The 24774-nt window shown below is 47.8% G+C and overlaps 1 protein-coding gene across 2 annotated transcripts in view; it reads right to left on the bottom strand.

The window, feature by feature from the left end:
* CD151 (CD151 molecule (Raph blood group)) overlaps positions 1 to 24774 on the bottom strand; it is a 57797-nt gene that overhangs the window by 17585 nt on the left and 15438 nt on the right. The window contains exons 2-4 of one of the 2 annotated variants that reach the window (XM_019551397.1): positions 16899 to 17005; positions 6424 to 6527; positions 3810 to 4001 (exon numbers count right to left, since the gene is read on the bottom strand). In XM_019551397.1, the coding sequence (XP_019406942.1) occupies positions 3810 to 4001; positions 6424 to 6507 (276 nt within the window). In that variant the 5' untranslated portion in view covers positions 6508 to 6527; positions 16899 to 17005. The remainder of the gene's footprint in view (positions 1 to 3809; positions 4002 to 6423; positions 6528 to 16898; positions 17006 to 24774) is intronic. The other variant, XM_019551398.1, reaches the window with a different exon arrangement.

Raw genomic sequence — 24774 nt, 5'->3', positions numbered from 1 at the left:
TGTTTCTTTCATGCATCTGTTACATCTCGTCTACTTTGAAAAAGGAGTGGCGCCTCTCCTTTTACGTGGCATGTGTACAGTACCTTGCACAATGGGAACCTGGGCCTGATCATAACCTTGCAATGCTGTTATAACATAAATAGGCTAAACTACTTTCTTGACCTCTCTTCTCCCAGGTAAGGATCCCAGGACTGTCTGGGGCTGGAAAAAACAGTCCTGGTCTTTATACTCAGCTCTACTACCCAAGAGATGTCTTCTAGGGCAGCGTTTCTCAACCTGTGGGTTGTGACGCAAAAGTGGGTTGCAACAATATATGAAAGGGTTGCGAACAACCTTTAAAAATGGATTCTCCTTTAAAGGAGAAAAACGGTGGCTTTTCCCTTGCAGGCCGGCAGAGTCCAGCCTGTGAAGGGCTGCTTGAACATCCTGTCCCCCCCTCCACACACACACGCACACACACACACACACCCCCCTGTCCCAAACACTGGGGCCTGGGGCATGGGTGCAGGGGGCAGCGGGTTGGGATTGAGGGGCACTGCGTTAGGACCTGCCATGGATGTTTACAAACGGGTCCTGTACAAAAAAAAAAAAAAAAGGCTGTGAACCACTGTTCTAGGGATTCCTGATTTTATGGGTTGCTCTGCATTTGTCTCAGGGTCACTACAAGACCTACAGCTACTTTATGGGCTTGTAAAGGTCTATGCACATCAGTGGCAAAATACAGATCAAGTCCCTGAGTCTCAGGTAGATGTCTCTTGCCGTAAACCTTTTCAGCAATGTAAACAGTGACAAAAAGATGACTTATCCAGTTTCCCTGGAACAAGGAGGGATTGCCGGTGGGCAACACTACATCACCCCCTCCTTTCGTAGCCTGTAGCACAGGGGCATGTTACAGGGCAAAGGTCTGACCAGAGTTACCCCTGTGGTCTGCTATTCTTGATGATTAGAAAATTCTCTCAGTCAGATGTGCTAAGGCTGCTGCTTTTGAACTTATAGTTCAAACAGGCCTTTGGGCTGCTCTGGCTTCTGATAGGGACCAGACTAGTCTAAAATCTGAGTGGGAAGGGAGGGAAGGAGAGGGGAGCGGGGAGCAGACAAAACTTTGAATCAAGGTGAATAACAATCCAGGCCTAGTGACATGATGGGCCTAATTCTGATTGTAGAAGCACAGCTTCACGTAAGGTTATGAAATTGCAAGAGCTTGTGGCCTCACTGAGTAATTTGGGCTGGAAAGGAGGCATGTGAGAAAGGAAAATACAGCTGGCACAGAAATATCATGGTGATGGGTGACAGGAAATGAAAGAGTGGACAGCCTGAAGCTAGTTCTCAAACTTTAGACACAAGGACCCTTCCTTACTTCTCATGAGACTCAAGGCACCACTCCAGAAGTGCCATCTCTTAGCCTTTGCCTGTTTTTTTTTTTTTTTTTTTTTTTTTTTTTTAACTAAAATAACCCCACAGCAGAACTATCCTTTTGTTGCCAAGAACTCAGAAAGACCACAACAGGTCAAAATGACCTTGGCAGTCTGGATTCCTATTTGAAATCTCTGGGTCTATCTTGTGAATCATGTGTGTAGCTGTTTGCACACTTAACAGTACTAATAACATGCAGCACTGCACAGCCCGGTAAAAGAATTTCATGGCACCCTAGGGGGCTGTGGCCCCTTGGTTGAGAATTACCACCTGAAGCTATAGCTAAAGCTCAAAGGCATGTAAAACTATAATTTTTCTGAAGAATCAAACCCAAACACATGCACATATATCCTGATCTGAAATGTCAAAAGTCCCAGGACATTCTATGCCAATCCCCCCCATTATGGTGTGTCCCTCTCTCTGATACAGACAGAAACTGGGACAGGCTGGCACAGACACACTGGCATTTGTTGTGAGACTGTCAGGATTACTGGCTGAGCTACAATCTGGCAAGGGCTCCCAAGCAGACCAATTCAGCCCTGCTAAGCACAAATGTATGTCTTGTGTGGATTACTTAATACCAACTAAACCAGAGTCCAAACTAAGAGAGACAATAGATCTGTCACAGCCAGCCACTCTGAGCAGGGAAAGAAAAGACAGAGAATGACCTATTGTTCCCATGGGACAATTATTAGTTTTCTGTGGCAGAATGTAACAAAGAAAACCCACCCGATTTCTGCGTGTAACTTCTGATGGAGAAAAAGACACAAAGGGAGAGCTCTTTAGTATAGTGAGTAATTGTGCTTAATGCCAAAATGAACTGCTAAGACCCAGGAACCAAATACTGCCTACTACAGAGCCAAGTGCAAGGGCCAGCACCAAGTGCATCTGAACTAAGAAAGGGCTCAGCATGCTCTGTGGCAGCAATTTTCTCTACTTCCGCATTTTCGTCCTCGCTCCCACTCCACTTCCCATGAGGTCTCTCAGGTTACCAAGCGAGTATGAGTACGTCAGTCTGCATTGCTCACTGTCCATTTCTCCCCCTCCAGCTCTCCACTTCACAAGGACAAAGGCATGGAGAGGGGACAATCAGACCAGCAGCAGTTTGCAAAGCTGAAGGACTGTCTGAGACACAGCTGAAGAGTTCCTCTTTGTTACTCTGAAAGCAAAAGGCCATTAATTGTTATTTCACTCACTGCACTTGCTGCTGCAGCTGGGGTACTTAAAGAAATGCTGCCACACTCCAAATGTATTTGAGGAGGGGGAGAGAATTAGATTTCTAGTGCTGATTAGCAAATAAAAAACTGCAAAACACTGAAAAGTGTTTCAGTTTGACAAACTGAAGGGAGGGGAGAGTTTTTGTTGTTGTTATTGTTGAGGGTTTTTTGTGAATTAAAAAAAAAAAATGAGGACAAAAATAAAAAGTGCCAGTTGAAAATTGTTCTGATGGTTGACAAACCAAAAATAAATCATTTTCATTTTGGTTTGGAGAGTGTGGGATCAGATTTCTCTCTTTTCCAATGGGTGAGGGGTAAATTAAAAAACAAAAAAAAGAGAGAGAATGTTTGCTTTTAACAATTTGATAAAAAAATTGGAAAGCTTCAGGGGCACAATAAAATCCCATTTTTGACCATCCCAGGGATTCCTCCTTTGTTCCAAAAACATTTAGAAGGCCCATGAATATATAGGTTTCCCTTGCTTTATGCAGGTTCTGTATGTGTGAATTTGCTCTTATGCAATGACCTTTTTTATACCAAAAATTTGTTATATGCAAAGTAAATTCACTCTTATGCAATTGGTGTGGTGGAAGCCCGCAGTCAGCTGCTCTGTGCCGTGCATTGTGGGAGTGACATGCACCAAAATACAGTTTCCCGTGTGGATCTGTGCTCCTCACTAGTTGTCTGCAACACTTGTTTCTGTAGCTGTCATCCCCATTATGGTAACGTTCACCACAACCCTGTGCTTGTGTGTATTGTCTGCTGTTGGTGAGTACCAAAATTGTCTTGTAAAAGTTGTAGAAATGGGTTTGGGGGTGACTACACTCACGATCTTGGAACATATCCCTATTTATTACATTGTGTTCCCTTTATGCAAATTCGAGTTATGTGCTGTTTTCCAGGAATGCATGTACAGCATAAAGTGAGGGAACCCTGTATTATAATAGGATATGACAACAGCAACAATCAGGCTACAATAAACATGTTCTTTGCATATGACAGAGTAGAAGGAAAGTCAGTTCTGTGAATGTGGCGACCCACCCTAGACAGGGAAGGCAATAGTGCCGGTGGTGTTGGGAATAACTGGACTACTTCTTCACAAGGACCCCAAAGGCAGTCAAAAAACACAAACAAGAGGCTCCGCGCCCAGCATTGCCCAAGGGAAAGGAGAAAACCTACCACTCTCAGCAAGTTTCGCCGCTCTTTGAAAGTGGCACAGCAACCAAGGATACCAGTAACCATGACAACAACTCCAGCCACTACCAGGATGTAGGCGGTGGCCATATACGTGTTGGAGGACAGCAGGCTGATGTAGTCACTCTTTTCTGCCAGGGTCCAGATTCCCACTGCCATCACGGCACCACCTGCCAGCTTCACAAAAAGGAGGCAAGCAGGTGAGATGCATCTGGAGGTAGAGCTTCCTCCTTCTCAAGAACATGCAGTAGACCTCACCTCGCTGATTCACTGAGGGCTTATTTAAGTCAACATAAAGGCTCCTGGCAGATTTCAAGCAGAGTTGGATCAGGTCCTAAATGAGCAGACTCTTTCTCTCTTCCCCAGGTCCTGGGTAAGGAAGCTGACAGAGTCTGAGCTTAGTGTTCAAACTGGAAAAGGATGTCACTAGCTGGGGAATCTGTCTGCCACATATGCATGGTGTTATGCCTTTCCAAACTTAACCTGGCTTTTGCATGGGGATTCAAAAAAACATCCAGCTAAGCAGGGTATGAAGCAGCAGAGCTTTACACCCCTGCTGGCTGATCAAGGAGCAATCCCAACTACTTCTAAATGGCAATGGTGCCTTGTTCCTTCCCTCCTGGACTGGGCAACAGTAAAAAAAGGAAAGATCATCAGAAGCAGGAATTCAGTCTGGACACAAGCACTATGGCTGTGTGAGGCTTCGGACAGAGGTTTGGATCCCGAGAAGCTTCGGATGCTTCGAAGTCCGAAGCAGCATGTCTGGGTTGAAGCGCCGCCTCATGCAGCTTCCCAAAGAGCTTCAGAGCTGCCTCGGAGATCCAGCCATAGGGTATAACGGGGAAACAATAAAATACCTATAACTTTGTTGTTTTTTGTCCAAGCTGGATGAAATTTTCAGGGGTGGTAGACTCTGCAGAGAGGATGAAGCCTGCCAGGTTTCAAGATCAGTACAGAGGTTTGGGGAGAACAGCACCCCAAATTCTTGAAAGCAAAACTCATGTCACGTCTAGGCGTTACAACATAGCGGGATGAAAAATGCAGGAGTGATAGCCTATGCTGAGACCACAAAGCCAGCCAACTTTCAAGAAGATTGGTGCAGGGGTTGGGGGGAACTGCTCCTCAAGCAGCAGACAAGCAAAACTCGTGCCATGGGTGCTTGTGGGACTGACTGTTTCTGTCGGGGGTGGGGAGAGGAGACACTGCTGCAGGCCTGGCTGCTAAGCTGCTGTGTTACCAGTTACCAATCAATCAATCATCACAGGACCTAGCTACTACATAACTTAAGAAACATCAATTAGCACCTACAAAACCAGGCTAAGGAGAGGAAAGACTCAATACAGACAATCAACTGCCCCAAGACTGACAGTTTTGGCACAGGTTTTGTCTGTCACCAGCCAGGGGTGCAGGGCCCCAGAAACCCCCTGCACCGATCTTCTCCACAGCTGGCAGGCATCACGGCAGGGGCCACCATCCCTGCAGCTGTCACCCCACTGCGCCTGAACACATGCAGGGTCACCCATGGAACGAGTTTTGCTTGTCTGCGGCTTGAGGTGCAGTTCCCTCCAAGCCCCTGCACCGTTCTTCTTGAAACTTGGCTTTGTGGCCTCCGTAAGAGCTGCTAGCCCTGCAGTTTTCACCCCCCTGCGTTGTAACATATAGACGTGACAGGAGCTTTGCTTTCAAGAATTTGGGGTACAGTTCCCCCCAAACCCCTGCACTGATCTTCTTGAAACTTGGCAGGTTTCATGCTCTCAGCAGAGGTACCATCCCTGCAAGTTTCATCCAAATCAGACAAAAAACAACAAAGTTATAGATATTTCATTGATTCCACCGTTATACCCTATGGCCGGATCCTTGAGGCGACTCCGAAGCTTCGGAGCTGCTTTGGCAGGATCAAGACGGAAACCCAATCCAGAGCTCCAGATCAGATTGCGGCCACCCGAAGCAGCCGGATCCGAAGCCAGATTAGATTGCTGCTGACTTGCACAGGCCTAATGAGCACAGAAATATGACAAAACAGGAATTAACTTCAGCTACTTAATTCCTTTGTATGGACACTCAAATTGTTTGTTCCAGACAACAAACATTTATAGATTACCTCTAGGCCAATGTCTTGGCCATCAATTAACTCAAGGAGGAAAACTTTAGTTTAGAAACAGTCACAAGGAGTACCCCAATTATCCTGACCTAGCCATCTTCATTCTACTGTCAGCATTTGAGATGCCCTTCTATTGATGTGACTGAGCTTCTTGGCCACAAGTACCCCTGGAGAAGATATCTCCAGAATAGTCGCTTGCTCAACTGGGTGAGCAGTGGCTTTTCAGGCCACTGAATTGTCCATACCCAATTGTTTCAGGGCCTACTGATGGCCAAATAGGTTACAATCTTCCCCTAACTTCACCATGATGTGTATAGTCAGACATGTATGGTGAAACCCTGGCCTCGCTGAAGGCAGCAAGTGTTTTGCTAGTGACGTTGCTAGAGCTAGGAATTCCCACGTGCTATATATCTTGCTACCTTTGCCACTGAAACAATGGAGGCACCCACTAAAGTGTGAGGCACACAAGTGGATAGACAGAGTGAACAAGCATCTTACCCAGAAGAAGAAGTTGAAGATGAAGAGCAAATACTTGAGACAGATGGTCCCACATGTCTCCTTCTTCTCAGTGTACTCACGCATCTTCCCGGTTTAGCAGGTCCCTGAAATAGCAAAAAAAAAGGTATTTTGCAAGACTGCTAGTTTTCCCTTGCTTCCCTCTCATGCAGCATCAACATCTGCCTGAATACACCCATCACTCCTAAAAGCCTCTCCAAAGGTATCCAGGAGAACTTTTACAATCTTTTCTCCAATGCCTGTTGAAGGGTGTTTGTGCCTGAAAGCTTGCAATTAAAGCTTTTTTTTTTTGCAAAAATCTTGTAATTGGCTGGGTCATGAGGCGCTACGGGGATTTGGGTGCAGGGCTAAAGGGACTGGGGGCATAGGTGATGTTCTCTTCGATCCTCCCAGTCTTGGGGTATAGGCTGAGGAGGGAGAGGAGGATCCACATAGTGAACCAAAGACTGCAGCGCTGGTGTCATCGGGAAAGCTTTGGCTTCCATGACCACAGCCCGCTCTTTGGCAAGAGAGGCAGCGAACTGCTGGGAAGAGATGGCCTCCACCTCTCTCCCCTGGGGAGGAGGCTCTTCTCAGCCAGATGGCTGACCTGCTCCACCAGGCTTTAAACTAAGCCTGCTGGGGGACAGGGGTCTACTACCACTGCTGGCCTGCTGAGCAACCCTTGCAAAGCCAGCAGGCCAAGGCGCTTAAGGGAGCCCACACCTGCCCCAGTCCTGGTACAATCTTTGGGCAAGGCAAGAGCCCCCAAGGGCACACTTGCCTGCCTATACACAAATGCCAGGAGCTTGGGTAATAAGCAGGAGAAACTCGTCCTCCTGCTTAACGCAAAGAATTATGACATCATAGGGATAACAGAGACCTGGTGGGACTCCACCCATGACTGGACCATGGGTATAGATGGCTATTCCCTGTATAGGAGGGATCATGTAGATAAAAGGGACGGGGGTGTAGCTCTCTACGTTAAGGAAAGCTACATGTCCCTGCAAGCCGATGTTGGTGACCAGGGTGGACGACTGGAGACCCTCTGGGTTAAAATCCGTGGGGAACATGGCACAGGGGACACAATGGTGGGAGTCTACTACAGACCTCCCACCCAAAGTCAAGAGCTTGACCAGGAGTTCGCCTGAGAACTGACTGAGGCCGCTTGCTCCAGGACCTTGGTTGTCATGGGTGACTTCAATTACCCGGACATCTCATGGGAGGATCACTCAGCAAAATCCGAGTGGTCGCAAAGCTTCCTATCATGCGTAGATGACCCCTAGCTGACTCAAGAAGTCTAAGGGAAAACGAGAGGTGAAGCGCTGCTTGACCTGGTACTGGCTACTCGGGATGACCTAATCGGCGAACTAATGATCGATAGGAAGCTGGGTGACAGCAGCCATGAGCTGATCATCTTCACCATCCGCTGTAAAGCTGGCAAGTCAGTCAGCAACACTGAAGTCCTCGACTTCAGGAAAGCCGACTTCTGACAGGATGAGAAACGGATAGTGTAGCCATGTGATCTTATCAAGTTAGCTTTTTCCATTATCTTCTCTTTCTTCCTGCTACTACTTCTTGTGACACATCTTTAGATTGGTGGTTCTTAACCATTTTAGACTCCAGGAACCCCTCAACAGATTTGAGGGACCCCTCAGAAAATGCTAGCCCTTAGTTTTCATTCTATTTTTTTTCACTACAGAAAAATAACAGAGCAAATCTCTTGGAAAGAACTAAGAAAAATCACAATAGATCAGAATGTTTTAACACTATGGTTTCCTATTTGAAATCTCTGGGTTTGTCTTATGAATCATGTTTGTACACCTAACAGTGCTAGCATTGCATGGCACCCTTAAAAGGATCTCACGGCACCCTGGTTAAGGATCACTGCTTTATATTACACACTTTCTGGGGGACAAAACACATCTACCCCTATGGGAAAAAATGGACACAGCCTCCAACCACGCACCTCTACCCCAATTTTTTCCTATTTAAACTAAGGAAATGAAATCCTACTCCTGTTCTGTCCGGGAGTTACCCGGACTAGGGGGCCCTGGGAGGCTCCTTCGGCCCAGGCGCAGGGGGCGGAACAATTACTTACCCAGTCCAGGCACCCGGATGAAGCGGGAAGTTTAAAAGAGAGCCCGAGATCTGTACAGAGGCGGCAAGCAGTGGGACCAGAAGCGGAGGGGCGGATCCACGCCGCCCAGCGTGGCAACGCCAAGGCAGAGCTGCCAGGGTGGTCCCCAGTCGGCGGAGAGGAAGCAGCGAGACGGATCCCCACTGCACAGACCCAAGCCGCGGGGACGGCGCTGCGAGCGCGGCTCTCAGGAGGCGCGGAGGAGGCAGAGGGGCGGATCCACGCCGCCCAGCACAAAGCCACGAAGCCGGGGCTGACCAGAGGACTTCCAGCCACCGGTAAGGGAACGGAGGGGCGGATCCACTCCACCCAGCGTGGGGCCACCGAGCCAGAGCTGCCAGCGGGGACTCCGGACGCCAGCGAGGGCGTGGAGGAGCGTGGCTACCACGCCCAGCCCAGAACAGCAGAGCCCGGTCAGACAACGTGGTCCGCAGCCGCAGGCAAGAGGGAGGAAGGGTGGATCCACGCCAACCAGCGAGGACCCGCTGAGCCAGAGTGGCCAACAGGGACCGTGGTCACGGACACAGATGCAGAGGAGCGAGTATTCGCCATCTGGCACGGAACCCGGACGATCCGGTGAGGAAGGACGGCCGGTGGGAACCCGGGGATCCGGTGGTGAGTCAGGCACCTGGGAATTGCAATACCCGGTGGGCAGAGGGAGTAACACAAGCCTGGGGCCGGCCAAGGCGGATAGACCCCAGGTGGTGACCACACCATACGACGCAGGGGAGGAAGTAGCGGGGACCCCCTGGACTGAGGCCAGAGGCAGCGGGGACTTACTCCACAGTACCCTGAAAAGAAGTCTCAGCTTTACTTAAGGGGAGCGGTGAGGACGCTCAACCCGGAGGACCGGGCAAGGGTGTAGGGGAGGAGGAGCCCTCAGAAGTCCCCACAGACGCACCAGTCTCATTATTGGACACTCTTGCACGTGCCGCACAGAAAGATCCAACTGAACCAGGAATAACATCAAAGTCGTGGCAGGCGAGCGTGGCGGGCGCAAAGAGAGACCAAGAGAAAAGGAGAAGAGACCGGTGACCTAAAGAGGGGATACTAGAACCGAGTCACCGGACGAGGGACGGACTCGTTCACAGTGTTGGATTAGCTGGGAACTGTTCGGTTTTCTTTTTCGGATATTTGTCCGGCAGTGGCCTTCCTGACGCCAGTGGGCGAGAGCAATGGAGCACCAGACCAGCTTAACCGGTACGGAGACTCTGCAGCAGGTCATGAGCCTGCTGGTACAAGTATTACAGCAGCAGCAACAACAGGCTATGCGTCAGACCTCGCTGCAAGAACGCATGTTGCAGCAACAGTTATGGACACACAAGGGGCTCGGCGAATGTCGTATGCCCAAGATGATGAAAGAGGATGACCCTGATGCCTTCCTGGAAATATCTGAAAGAGCCACATTAGCAGCAGGTATCGAGAAGACCAAGTGGGCGGGTCAACTAGGGACACTGTTGATAGGTCCGGCACAAGCGGCCTATAGGGAAATGTCACGGACAGACGCACTAGACTATGACAAAGTAAAAACCGAGATATTACACCGACTGGAAATTACACCAGAAAGACATCGCCAAGCCTTTCATGCAAGGAAGACAGGGGAGAGAAAGTCCCCTCGCGCACTCTGGCAATGCTTGGCAGACCTTTTGAATAAATGGTTGAGGCTGGAGCTGTTATCCAAGGAGCAAGTTTGTGATCAAATCCTGCTCGAGCAATTTATTAATGATCTCGAAGAGGATACCCAAAGGTGGGTAAAATGCCCGAATAATGCGGTGGGCACTAGCCCTCCAACCTTTTCGCTTCCAGCTGGCCTATAAACCGGGGAAGCTAAATGTGGTGGCAGACTTCCTGTCCAGGTGTGGGGAGGAAGGCCGCAGGGAGCCGGGGTCGAAAGATCCAGCCACCAGACCCCTAAGTAATATCTTCAGGGGTGGGAAGTATCCGGGAGTTACCCGGACTAGGGGGCCCCGGAAGGCTCCTTCGGCCCGGGCGCAGGGGGCGGAGCAATTACTTACCCGGTCCAGGCGCCCGGATGAAGCGGGAAGTTTAAAAGAGAGCCTGAGATCTGTACAGAGGCGGCAAGCGGTGGGACCGGAAGCGGAGGGGCGGATCCACGCCACCCAGCGTGGCAACGCCAAGCTGGAGCTGCCAGGGTGGTTCCCAGTCGGCAGGAAGGAAGCAGCAAGGCGGATCCCCACTGCACAGACCCGAGCCGCGGGGACGGCGCTGCGAGCGCGGCTCTCAGGAGGCGTGGAGGAGGCAGAGAAAAGGAGAAGAGACCGGTGACCTAAAGAGGGGATACTGGAACCGAGTCACCCGACGAGGGACGGACTCGTTCACATGTTCCAAGCTGCATCTTAGATTTATATTAATCTGGACCAACTTCACTGGAATGTCAGGGAATGGAGAGGCATTTCATAGACATGAAGAGGCATGTCTGATGTACCCAGGAGGATTAAAATTATCTCATCCTAGCCAGCATCTAGAGGACTTGGCCCTTCCCTAAAATCCACCACCTCCAGCAGAAACCAACACAACTGTGCCAACAAAACCAAACCACATCTACCTCTGCCCTAGTCTTCATCTGTTTGTGTTAATCCTTCTCATAGGAATGGATTGATCAGATCAGGTAAGTGCTCTATCTTGTCCAGTTGCATTTATGGAATAACATATCCACAGGGAAAAATCCCTCCTGACCTCCATAATTTAACAAAGTTTGCTTTAAGCAGATGGGTTCATAAACTTTCCAACACTCTTGGGTATTTTTTAGCCCCTAATAATTTTTAACCCTTAATATTCCAACTCTGAATAACTCTGTTATTCATTCAAAGACCCAATTATTTTCTAAATCCCTGAAAAATGGTATCTTAGAGCAATGAATCACAATAGCTAATTGTAGATTCTCTTTCCAACTGTGTGCACCAGGTCATCTAGGCCCTTTCCCTGAGTCAGCTCTGGTTCTTAGGAGTTGATCATAACCAATGCTAGGAGAGAGAGGCACATGCAAACTGGTTTCACATTATCTACTAGCTATACAATGCCACAAAACACACATTAACTTGGAAGCATTTGCAAGTCAATAGCAGTCAAAGCTCCTGCATGGCACTGGAGATTAGGTATGCTCTTCATTGGGGACTCTGGGAACTGAATCTGCTGCAGACTGTCATTTAAAACAACTAAAAATGCATACCATTAAGTTAACCAATGATATATGTTTAGGTACCTATTTTTAACTCATTTGGTAATGGTTTTCTTCTCTGTATCAACTATTGAAGATTGATGTGCACTATTATGTTTCCATTTTTAAGATTGCCAGACAGCTACCAGTTGTGATGATGTGTGCGCCCCATACTGATATTCTGGTACTTAAGTAGATTTGGGTAAGCTGAAGTCCACAGAGCTCTATGTTGAAAAAAGTGGGATAGAAGAAAAGAGATTGTAAAACAGTATAGCTGAGCTGGCTCTATTTTAACTGCTGCAGTGTTGCTACAGATACAGAATTGGTAACACACTCTATGACACCAATTGGTTATGGTCTTTTATAGTTCTAATCAATAAACCAAATTGGGCTGTATCAGATTGGTCTTCCAGACTTTTATTCACGTAAGAAACAACTCATGGCCAACAAGGTGCGAGTCAGCCTAACTCCCCTGGGATCAACTGATGCCAACAGAGGTTCTTGCCCCCTCACAAGATTCTGATCACTATCAGTTGCCCCAAATATCACCTGGGGCACTGGTATCAGCATCCCTCCTTACTTTCCCTACCAGCTTAAGGGTCCTTCCTTCATCCCCTCACAGCAAGCAAAGAGAGGTGCTGGCAGCTCACCTTCTGTCTGTCTGGTGCAGAACATATTGCACTCCGCTCAGACCAGCAAGATTTCTCCCAAACAAAGGAGCAGGGAGATGGACAACTGAAAAGTTTCCTATGGAACCCAAATTTGGGCTTCCCCACACCCTGGAAATTTAGACCAGTGTAACCACAAGCAAGTTGAAGTCCCTTTTGAAGATGCAGCATGCAAGGCTTGCGATGGACTTGGACTGAGAGTGGTTGGGCCACAAAAAAAATCCCTCGGTAGAAACAGGGCCTTAAATTAGGTCCTAGCAGTCACATGTAAGAAGTATGTGCCTGCACTGTGATCTTATTGTGTCAGACAGTAGCAGCCCTCACAGAGGTCAAGAGAGGCCTGGGCCACTTCCACTTTTTGAGGCTCCTGGTATATTAAAAAAATATTAATTCATAGTGCACTACAGGCAGTATGGCCCAGTAATGGGACACAAGTTTAAAGTTGTATGATGAACGTCTTTTTCTTTCAATCCTGACAGTGAATCTCTGTGTCTGTATGTATAACCTCATTTGGAGATAATGTCAAAAGTCTAAATCTGAGGCTCTCTGTGAATGAGAGGCCCAGGACAAATGGCCATCCTGGTCCCCCCTGTGATAGGCCCTGGACAGTAGCAGTCAACTAATGCCTAGCATAAAGGCAGGATAGCTGCATTTGCACAGAGCTGAACACAGGGTCATTAGCACTGTAGCTATAGAACTATTCTACTTACAGTCAACTTAGCGGCAATGTAAAAGCTAGAGGTGCACCGGTATATCAGTTGCCTATCAGATCGGCATCAAAAAAAGGGAAATTACATTACTGGCTATCAGCTTTTTTTGGGCCATTGTAGCTGATAATGCTTATTGATAATTATGCCTTCTGGCCAGATCCCTGGACACCTGAATTCCCTCCCCCTGTGGGGCTGGAGCCCCCAGATGCCTGGGCTTCCTCGGGAAACGGCAGGTTTCCCCTTGCAGGCAGGCAGCATTCTAGTCTGCAAGATGTCCTGCTTGGGGCTGCAAGAAGTGGGACACAGGGCCCACATGCATGTGCGCAGCTGCATGCATGCACGTGGCCAGGTATACAGCTGGGCAGCATGGAGAGAAACTCCCTGCAGGTAAGTCTGTGGAACGGGAAGGGGCATGGGGGAAGGAAGCGGGGGGGCAGATCCAGGCCCCCACGGTGAGGGAAGGAGTGGGGCATAGTCTGGGGTGCTTCCCAGTCAGGGTGGTGCATGGGACCCAGGGCCATGGCAGGGAGTAGTACAGAGCCATGGGTGGCTTGTCCATGGGGGAAGGGGGAGGGGCAGCTCCCCAACCGCTGCATGCACCCTCAGAAGGAGGCACTGCAGGGGGCATGTGCCCTCACAGATTTGTGCACAGGGTGGATGCTGACTGCTTGCTGTGAACTCAGAGCTTTCTGCTCTGCTGTCTTTCCCTTGGGAGCCCTGCACCAGCTGTGTGCCCCCTGCCCACCTATCATCAGTGGGAATGGCGAGTTGTGCCCCCCACTGCCAGGTGGTCAGGGGGCACATGGCCAGCACAGGGCTCCTAGGGCAAAGACAGCAGGATGGAGATTCACAAGCCCATATTGGACAGCCCACATCTGCTCCCACTCAGCTCTGCTCCACTTAAAAGCATCCCTGGGCTTAAAAAATGGTGGTAGCAGCACTTGAACTAAAGCTCATTCAACGAGCTTTAGTTCAAGTACCCCCCCACTTCCAATTTTAAGCACCAGGATGCTGATACACGTGACGCCAGCCAGAGGCTGCTGGAGTCCACCAGGAAAAAAAAAGGTTCGTTTAGGTCACTAGTTTAAAATGCCTTGCATTATTACTAAAAAGTGGCTAATCACACATCGGTATTGGCTGATACGGTTGGTTAAAAATCAGCTATTGGTATCAGCCAAGAAATCTTTATCAGTGTACCCCTAGTAAAAGCCTTTCCTCTCCACACCTTCATCCTCAGGCTGGTACGCTATGCTATACTTAGGGCTACTACTGAAATCACCATGAAACTGGTCACCCCCTAACCCAGGAGGACCCAGCAGGGCTACCTGACCCCTGCACTGGCTGCCATTCAAGGTATTGGCTGCAGTCACCATATCTGTCGGTTGGCACATGGGACACTCAATCAATGTCCTGACTGTGGCTCTGCATCCCTCAACTGTTCCTGCAGTCTGGCTCTCTACTGGAGGCGGGTGAGGAATGGCAGTCACCCCCTCAGATATGTAACTGCATTTTATTTACAGAGAGAACCAAAGTGGCTTGTCCCCACACCCAAATTGAGCCAGTGCTTTAAGAAACCAGTACACCAAACCCACGGAAATGCAGGGGTGGGAATGTGCTCTATCCTAGAGCTGATCCATCCAAGCCTGTGCTTCTGCCCCGTTTCACAGGAAGACGTTTTCCTTCAGATTAGGATCCGACAGCACCACACAGAATCATTTCACTTGGGAAAGGAATAGCTCCAAGATGACAATATCTATCAAAGCAACTAACCGGGAGGCTCCTGGCTTTCATACAACTCTGCTGATGCGCCGAATAAGATTAATTACTACACTGTCGAGCAAAAGCACGGGGGAGTGGATGTTGGTGGTGCCATATGTTCTGAACAGGTTTATAATGTGGCAGAGAGGTTCCCTGTGAATTTAATGCTCAGAGAAAGGAACAGTCACAGCCCCTGCATCTTTGTTCTTGCAAACAAGCATAGCAGCGGGACAAACTCCTACACACTGCCCTGCCCACATGCCCCAGCCCAGACCTGCAAGGGTAACGCCTAGGGAATGGAATCTAATACCAATAGCACTGATCTGCTCTGTGGACAAGGCACAGGGCAAGTGCCCTTTCACCCACACAGTGCTTTGGGAGTAAAAGATTCCTGACAGATAGAGCAATAAGGTCCCAAACAATGCACGTAATATAAGGCTACACACAGGAATATCAATGCTAAAACAATCAGGGAAAGTGAAGCAGGCCTTTCCCTGCCCATTCCAAGAGTCACTTGGCTATCTCAGGACTTGACATTACAAGGAGAGATCAGCCCAAGTAGGAGAGCAGGGAAAACACAGGGTAGCACATAACGTACTGAAAGGGAATTAAAAGAGGCTATTCTCTCTCCTTGCCTCTGACATGACCATTCCATTCCATAAGACCTTGGAAAAGTTATGCTTAATTATTCCATTTCCTCTTCCACTCTTTGTCTTATCCGTTTAGACTATAACCCCCTTGGGACAAGGTAGGCCTCTCAGCATGCATTTGTCCAGGCCTACAAACAATGGAGTTCCATTCTTGGTGGGAGTCTCCCAATGCTATTCTAATACTAGTGATGAGAAACAAGCAAAAGTCTCCCATTCTCTATTCATAGGATACTACCATGGGCCAGATCTTCAGCTGGTATAAAGCATTATTTCCACTGGCTGATTCACGCCCCTACATTTTGAACAATGCATCCATTCCTCATAAGGTCAGGAGGATCAGATATATACTTAACCCAGTATAGCTGGACGATGGTGCTTTCCCCTCCCCCACGCCCAGGCTTTTAGTGACATCTTCACTGAAGAACAGGAAAAATTACACCATTAGAAAAAGCCACCCAGCAACAGCATTTCAATAGCTCCACCCTGGTGCAGAACTCCAGCTGGTATAAAGCACCTTGGCTCCATATTGATTTACACCTCTTAACCGAGACCTGGGAGATGCCAGACTCGGCAGAATCTCACTGTGAGGAAGGGATGGGGGATGGAACAGACATCCTAACACCCAACTGACTCTTGGGGAAAGGTGATTTCTGGCGCATCCTCTGCACCAAAACCTTCTGCCACGGTGTGAGGCCTAAAATAAATTTTCCTCTGTTCTTACACAGAAGCCCCTGTAGAAGCCCACCTAGGAGCTTTCTACACATCCCTGCAGAAGGAAGCTTTGCTTCTTGGAGGAGGGGAGCTATAATAGCACATTGAAGGGCTTCTGCTCTGTTTCCAGAGAGCTGGCAGGGAACAGCTGCAGGTTTATGAAGCTCAATGATTCATGGGCTACCGCCTTTGCATGAATTACAGAGCAATCACTGCTGTCTCCTATTTGATCTATCCCTCCTAGCTGGGAACAGCGTTTATGGGACAGGCTGCCCCTGTGTGCTTCATGACTAACAGAGAAAACTATTCAGGGAAGTACGTGCTTCTCTCTAGATCCATGTAGCAAATATTTTCCCCTTACATCAGACAGGATGGGTTTACCCCCTGCAAGAGGCCATTCAGACTGCCCTGTAGGAAGCAACACAGGTCTTCAGATGGGAGAGAATGACAAAGGAATGATGCATTTTAATGAATATCAAGCTCATGCAGGATGTAAAGAGATGATCCTGAGTGGTGCTAGCCACCCATATCTTCCTTGTACATCTTTGGGGTATAGGCAGCATACTTCTTCAAATGGGAGCACTATAGATGACTCTAGATGTTCAGGCCCATACACTCCAAGGGATTCAGGCACCTCACCCCCACTGCTTGGCACATGAATACCTTGAAAAATGAGCCTTAGGGGATGCTCCTCCAATCTTCCTTGAAGGAAAAAGGAGTCCTTCCACTGACTGTTGCTCTTTGAATCAGAACTGTTTTTTAAACCCTTCCTGAAATTGGAGAAGATGATTTAAGAACAGCAGCACTAAACACACACAATTATATTTGATTTCAAGCACCAGGGGGGGAAAACAGAACTATAACAATTGCCTATTAAAAGAAATGTTTACAGCAGGTTCCTCTATCGCATTGAGAATTATGAATGAACTAGCAAATGGCTGGAAAATAGCTAGCTATGCTGTGTGGGTGCATTTACAGGGACATAAATATATTAACTAGAGATGAGCTTCCTAATAGAAAACGTTTTGCTTCATTGATTGAAAAAATGGCTGGTGGCAGAGGCCCCTCTGGCTAAAAGCACTGCTACACTACAGATTACTTAGTCCAACAGTTTTCCCAATGAACAGCAATAAAAATCCATTCTACCTCTAAAAGGGAAGAGGGGGTGATGGCGCTTATTCACACAACAAAGGCAGGTCTTGAAATAAGGAATTATTGTGTTACAATAGCTGTACTAATGGCTCTCTACCTTTTAGACTTCAAGTCACTCCTTGTTAGACTCAAGGCACCCCTCAGAAAATGCCATCTCTTAGCCTCCACTTGTTTCTTGACTACAGAAAAATAGAGCAATTCTTCTTTCACAGAGAACTCAGCAAGACCACAATGGGTCAGAGGGTTTTGGATATTATGGATCCTTGTTTGAAATCTCTGGATTTACCTTGTGAATCATGTGCAAGGGGCCTGCACACCTAACAATACTAATATTAAGCAGCACTATTAAAAAGATCTTGTGACACCTCCGGGTGCCACAGTGCCCTGGTTAAGAGGCAGTTCTTCTCGGTGATGTACCTACACATAGTCAGAGGCAGCCCTTGCCATAAAGAGCTTGCAGACTTAAGTTGACATAGTTGAAAAAAGCAGCAGCAGCATCTTTGTTTCACAGACAGGAATTGAGGGACAGCAGGTTAATTGACCATTCAAGATCCCAGTGCTGCATGCTGCTCATGTTAAGATGGTTTGACGGTTGAATCACAAAACAGGGATTGAAAAGACCCTTCTCCAATTCCCTGCCACTGGCTTCCTTGAAAATCTAGAGCAAGTCACTTGATCTACTCAGTTTCCTATGTGTACAACATATGCACCTCCCTACCTCCCTCAAGGTCTTGTACATATTAGGATAGATCTATACTAGAAACTTTTTCCAGCACATAGTAAGTATCAGGTTTTTGTGAATTTCTTTACTGGCCAAAGGCTTAGCAAAGGCACAATCAGACCAGCATAAAGGTGCCTCTGCAGTAACAGCTTATTTTGGTCAAACTGTTGTAAATCATATCAGCAAAAACACTTTTTGGCCTGCTATAGGTTGCATCCACATTAGGAAGGGTTGCTGGTAGACCTATCTAGGTTAGATGTGTCGCCATTACATTACAAACTGGGAAGGCAGGAACAGACATATTTGGAGTGTTTCAAATCCCAGAGTCCTTCAAAATCCTCACTCCCACCAAGCACTTCAAACTGGCTGTGAAGCAATGCAGTGGCTGTGCTGTCTAGCCAAGGGGCTGGAAAGTGGGAATCACTTCACGTCTCTTGGTCTTCAGAGGTACCCAAGGACACAGGCGAGGAGGGGATTGGGGAGCAGAGCATTGTGGAACGCTGGAGGACTGCTGGAATGTACAGATGTTTCAGGAAATGCTTTAAAATGAAACACTTCAAAGACGTTCCCCCTTTCTTGAGGCTGCCCTCAGCAACAATCAAGATGACTGCTGAAGAAATGTCTAAGATATATAGGGAAAGAAAGCCCTGTGCTGAGGTCCTCCTGTAGTTATGTGACTATCTCAACCAACAGAGAGCCCCAGCGAGAAGAGCATCTTTGGATCCTGGCTTAATCCATCTTCACAACCGGGGAGAATACATGTTTAAATTGTATCATTGTTGGACAGTCCCTGGAGCAACCTGTGGGATTAAAACGATCATTCAGGGCCAGATAACATGGCAATGAGTGGGAGAGCAGGAGCTGAGCTCTACTGAGAACAGCCCTCACTGCACATAAGTGCAAGGTAATCCCTTACCCTGCGTGGTGGCACCTACAGTTTAGTTCTCAAGCCCTTGTTGAGAGATCTTACCTTACCCAGTCGGATTTTGTCTGCCAATCCAAATACAAGCACAAGCATGCATACCCAGGCTACAAAAACATATGCACGTGCATTCAGAGGGCTTGTACATGCTCATCAAGTCATACTCTTTGCCAGACACACTTGCCTCTACTTGCCCAGTCACAGACTTAATTAAACAGCAGAGAAAGCCAGTCCTAGAGATACTTGTGCAGAACCTGCCCTGAAGCTACATGGAATGGATAATGACATTTTCTGAGGAACAGCACCACAGTAATTAAATAGCTCTCAGGCCATAAAAGGCAACATCAGGCAAAGCTTAAACTTAGCAAATAGCAGTGAGAAGGAGATTCATGTCCAGTGTCAGTGATGATTCTCCATCTTCTCCCCAGCTCATAGAAGTTAGAAAATAAATTCTGTAGATCTTAAGAGTCTGTGGATCCTCCCCATCAGCCAAATGTTTGGCAGAGACACTAAATTGCAGGCACATGGCAGACTTCACATCATGTGCTTGCCACATACAAACCAAACAATTTGAGGATTAGACATTATTGGAGTTTAAATTTACTGGTAACTTGTTGCTTAGCCTTTGACAAATCACTTATGTCTCCAGGAATTTAGACCAATGAGGGGCAATGGCAGGTGCTTGGTACTGCTGAAAACCCAACTATAACCTCTTCATATCTGCTCCCTATTTGTAAAATGGAAATATCACTAGCCGGCCTGGATCTGGGATATGTTTAGAAAAATGCATCATGCTACTTATCACCTCAGCACAGGGAGTCTTAAAACTCTGAAAAAAAGCTTTAAACCACAGAAGCATTTGAACAGCTATGAAGATAGTTTATGACTATATAGCATTTGATATAGTGCAAGCGCAGTGCTATTATCTGAAGTTGGTGACCAAGGAAAAAATTAAATATGCCAAGAACTAACTTAACACAATTAAATGTGGACCCCAAAATGAGACCTTTCAGATCTCCATGAGGATTTCTCTCTTCCTCACCTTGCTCTTGTGCCTCACTGAATATGGAAAAGGAGACAACTGAAACAGGGCAAAGACAGTCAAGCACTCTGTCCAGAAATTACTTCCATCCCCTCTGTGAAAAACCCAATGCTACACATCTCCATTAAACCTTCCCTCTTTAACTAAGCACCTAGTTTCAAACCATACCCCACTGTATGTAGTGTGTGTGAGGAGAGAAAAGTGGGGGGGAGCCCCAAACAGCAGCAGTGGGAGATATGATGGCACAACTTCCTTCTAATGCTGGCTCCTGCAGAAAGAGATAACAAGTGATGAAGTTTATATTTGCAGGCCAGCAGCATCCTGTAAACCCAGTTCTGGTAGAAACAATAGCACGCCACAGCTTCACAGTCCAGTTTAGCAGCCATAAAAGAGCCCAGTGACGTGGAAGTGTTTTGCTCAGAAAGCCCATGAAAAATGCCCCCTTATCAGCGTGGGACCTCAGCTAGCACTATGGCTCCAAGAAGAAGGTAAGGTACATAAGCATCTTTAAAGACTAACTACAAGGAAAGAGCGAGAGAGAGAGAGAGAGAAAGCCTGCACGAGTGAACATACAAGCTTTCATGGACCCAAGTTTGTTTCATCAGATGCTGTGAAAGGACATGCAGAAAGCTCCAAGTCACCATGGCTTCCAGTCCCAGGGATGCAGTACAAGCCTGTATTAGACCAAGGGTGCAAGGAAATAGACCAGATGGGATGGGAAAGGGTCGTGGCTGGAGGTCACCACAATACAACTATTCTCTGCTTCCCAGAGCTCAGAAGGAGCCCTGGGAAATGGAGGATCATCTAGAGCAGTTTAGAGGGTGCTCTGACATGAGGGGCTGGCTTAGGATTCCTGTTGCTCCAGAACATGCAGTGCACAAAGATGGCTTAAGTCATCTTTTCCCAGGTCTCCAACTCAGTTTCAAATGGAGAAGCAAGGTAACCAAGAATCAGGGCCTATGTGCCCATGCCATGCTCTGGTCCATCCCCAACTGGCAGTGAGCTTCTTAGCAGAGTAACAGGGGAACCGCTGATTCAGGCCAGGATCCAGCCCAACTTCCTCTGCTTAAATTTTCATACCATACATCACCATGATATCTTCCCACAATGGCATCCTCCTGAGCTGCAAAATCCCCCACTTACATCAGACTAAGCTGCCCAACCTGGAAAGGTCTCATGAGCTAGGATTTGCTTGCTATAGGCTACCCTCCCTAGGTGAGGGCCCTCCTTCCCACAGAGTGAGCTTGTAGTCCCTCCTTGGGAATGGATGACACACTACAGGACAGATTCCATTCTCTGTTGGATACTACACAGTTTGGTGTATCATTTCTCTACGACCCGATTTCATTTCTATAACATTTCTCCATGTTGAATCGTACAGTTTTCTATAAGGACTGCGTCACAAGGAGGAGGAGGAAACCATGAAGCATTCAAAAAATTTGCCTGGTCTTGTAGGACATAAGTTCCAAACCAGAGGCTGGCAGTCCCACAGTCCCAGAACCAAAAAGTGGCATACGCACTCCCACCCTCCTCTTTGTTACGGCATCATCACCTGAAGAGCCTTGCAGACAGCACTAAATACTGGAATGTGAAACCTCCATGGGCTCCACCTTTGCACTGGATGAGGGCCAGCTACAATTCACTGGAGACAAAAGTAGGCACAGCCTGGAGACTTTCAGCAACTTGGCACCAGGATCCAGATTCTGGTAAAGTTTGGGCACTCCTCATTGTGAATTACTTATGAGAAAAGGCAGAAATTGACTTACTCCTATGGCTGCTGTGGCAGTGCCTCAGAGCCCAGACATGAGACGCACCCCCATGAGCAGGCGGCAAGGCTACAGGCAGCCCTCCCCTCATAATCAGTCTCCCTCTCTCCATAGCAATATCAGTATATCATCTCCACAGTGAGCATGCTGCTCTTTCCTTCAGGCCCAGTCTTGTTCTCTTGGGAACCGGAATTCATTGTAAGCAGTTTCCACTGATCCCTAATAAAAAAATACTGGTCTATCGCCTGCTGCTGAAGGGAGTGATGGACACAGTGGCGGGCTGAGCTGGCCAGTTCCCAGGACCTTCACCTCCTCACCCCTTCCCTGACTTTCAAGTCTCACTTTCAGCTGCAGAAGAGCAGGAGACGAGTCAGGCCAATTCTCAAAACATAAGGTGGGGAAGAAACACTGAGGATTCCTGCCTGCAGGAGAGGTTTCCTCCCTCCTGAAATCTCTGCTTCTGCTATGGGAGCACAGGCAGTGGATGAAGACATGGCCAGGAGCACTGCTTTCTCTACCAAGAGGAACGACTGGCCCAGTGGACTGAACACAGGACTAGGAGACCCTGACTTCTATGCCCTGACCTGGACTTGCCGTGCGGCCTAGAGAACGTTGTTTATAGCTTCCTTTCCCCATCTGGGAGAATGCTTCCTAACCTGCCTTGCTGGGATTACTGTGTGCAAAGCACATGGGGAAAAATAGGAGTTAACATTATGACAAAACCAAATCTCACGTTTTTTACCTGGTTTTTACTCGGGCAGAATCCAAGCAGTTGCCTGAACGAGGCCCTTGGTATCCAGTCAACAGATTCTCATGCAACTCTAACATTTCTTATGCATGTTGGCATTTCTTACCCTTTCCCCCACATCACAAAGAAATGAATACCTTGGAATGAGCAGAGATCTTGTTAACATCCTGGAAGCACAGCAACTACTGAACAGTTTCCCAAGAGGAGCAATTGGAATCCCCAACATTTGAGATGCTCGCTGCTAGTCTGGATAAAGCACTAGAAAATAAACTCCCTTGGTGAACAATCCTGCACCACCAGGGAGACAGGAACCTATCCATCACTCATGTCTGTGCTTCTAAGAGAACCATCTTAAGAGTACACTGGGCAAAAATCACGAGGCAGCCAGACTGTCTCCTCTAGCCTAGACAGACACTCTCCAGAGCTGCTAAGTGATGCTGCGTGACTGACAGCTCTGCTGCCCTCCTCCCTGATGTAAATCTGCCAACCACAAAGAGCAGCCCTGGCAGAGCTAACTCAGCTAGATTCAGGGTAATTATGTACAGACACATCCCCCCCCCTCCCTCTCCCCCATCTTGCTGCCTGCACTTCTGGGAAAGCTCACTGACTCTTAAGGAGAGCACCAGGCAGCGCAAAAACTTGTGAGATAAATGTTACCCAAGTCTCCTCGCTGCCTTCCTTATGTACTGGGCCTGAAACCCCATGTCCCACCTTCGAAGGAAGCTCTGCATTGTGCCATCTCCCAGGCTCCTTCCCCATAGACAGGGGATCATCAGCCCAGGATGCAAAACGCTGATCATTGTTTTTCATTTCAACTAGTTAGAATGTGTTCAGTAGTCCAACTACCAGTGCCTTCAGGGCTGGGAAAATGCCTGGGTGTGATCAAGGCCTGAAACCAGTCAAGGCAGTTACTATAAAAATTCTTTGTTTTCATCTCATGTGGGACAAATGTGAAGCAGCGTTTGAGCCAAATCTCTCCCCCACTTTCCCCTCACTCTTTAAAAAGCAGCATGCTTTAATGGACAGTACACTAGACATGGACTCTGCACACCTGGATTCCTGTCTCTGGCTCCGAAGTGTTGTATGATATCAAACAAGTCAGTTCACTGCTCTGTTTCTTTCTCCCTGCTTTTTGGCTCATCTATTTGGACTGTCTGCTTTTCAGGCAGAGACTACCTTCTGGCACAGTGATGAAAGATGCCCTTGTCCCTGATCTCAAGTGATACACCTCACCTTGACTTTTTGCATCAAACCTGCACACAGCAGTTCTGGGAAAGCTGAAAGCAAGTGAGGAAGCCTATTCCAAGAAATGATAAAAATCCCTTTTTGCAACATGTGCTGAATCCTGACAGGAATTCCTGCCAGTTCCTCTGGAAAGCAATGGGACCTTCAAACCAGGCTGCCCCAAGGCCAAGGATGGATGACAGGGCTGCAGTTAGAATAGGGAGGCAATGAAGAGAGGAGCACTCAATGCTTAATTAATGGAAACTCTTCTGTGTGGAACAACATCCTCTTGTATGAAAGAAAGCTCCTTTCATCCAGAGGGATCTCAAAGCACTCTACATTATTTATACACAGGAACCACTTCACTAGCCACTGGGCCGAGGATAGAAACAATACATGCCTTTCATACAAAGTGCTAGAATTCAATGCCCGGCATGCGTTTGAAAGAGGGCAAGCCGGGGGTGTCATGGCTAGGATCAGCAGTTGCTTTAGGTCAGGCTTAACTAACAGATGAGACAAACCCTTTGGAGGGATGCTTTCTGTCTCTAAGGCTAGGGACAGAAGTTACACATAAGCTGGTTTAAGTGACCAGAAACTGGTTTAAACCTGTAACAGAACAGAAACTCAGTGCACATAAACCAGTTTCAAAATGGCTGAAATTGGTTTAAGAGAAACCTGGTTGAATCGGATTTAACTGATTTGGGTCAAACTGGTTTATGAAACTTCTGTCCCAGCCCCCTTCCTGCTGCAAGTTAAATCACAATCCCCCCAGCATCCCAGCATGCTTTCCAGCCCTGGGCTGGGCTTTTTGTTCTGTCTGGAGCAGTGAGGGCAGGCTGATGGGGGGGGGCCGGCTGCCCCCCCCAGGCAAACCCCAGCTGGGGTCTGGGACCAGGGATGGGGGAGGTTAAAAACACCTTCTCCTGCTCAAACTTATTGCTAGCTGCAACTGTGGACTACAAAT

Source organism: Crocodylus porosus, unplaced genomic scaffold (genome assembly GCF_001723895.1).
Source record: "Crocodylus porosus isolate Cpor-Errol unplaced genomic scaffold, CroPor_comp1, whole genome shotgun sequence".
Lineage (NCBI taxonomy): Eukaryota > Metazoa > Chordata > Crocodylia > Crocodylidae > Crocodylus > Crocodylus porosus.
This window is presented reverse-complemented; position numbering and strand designations above follow the sequence as displayed.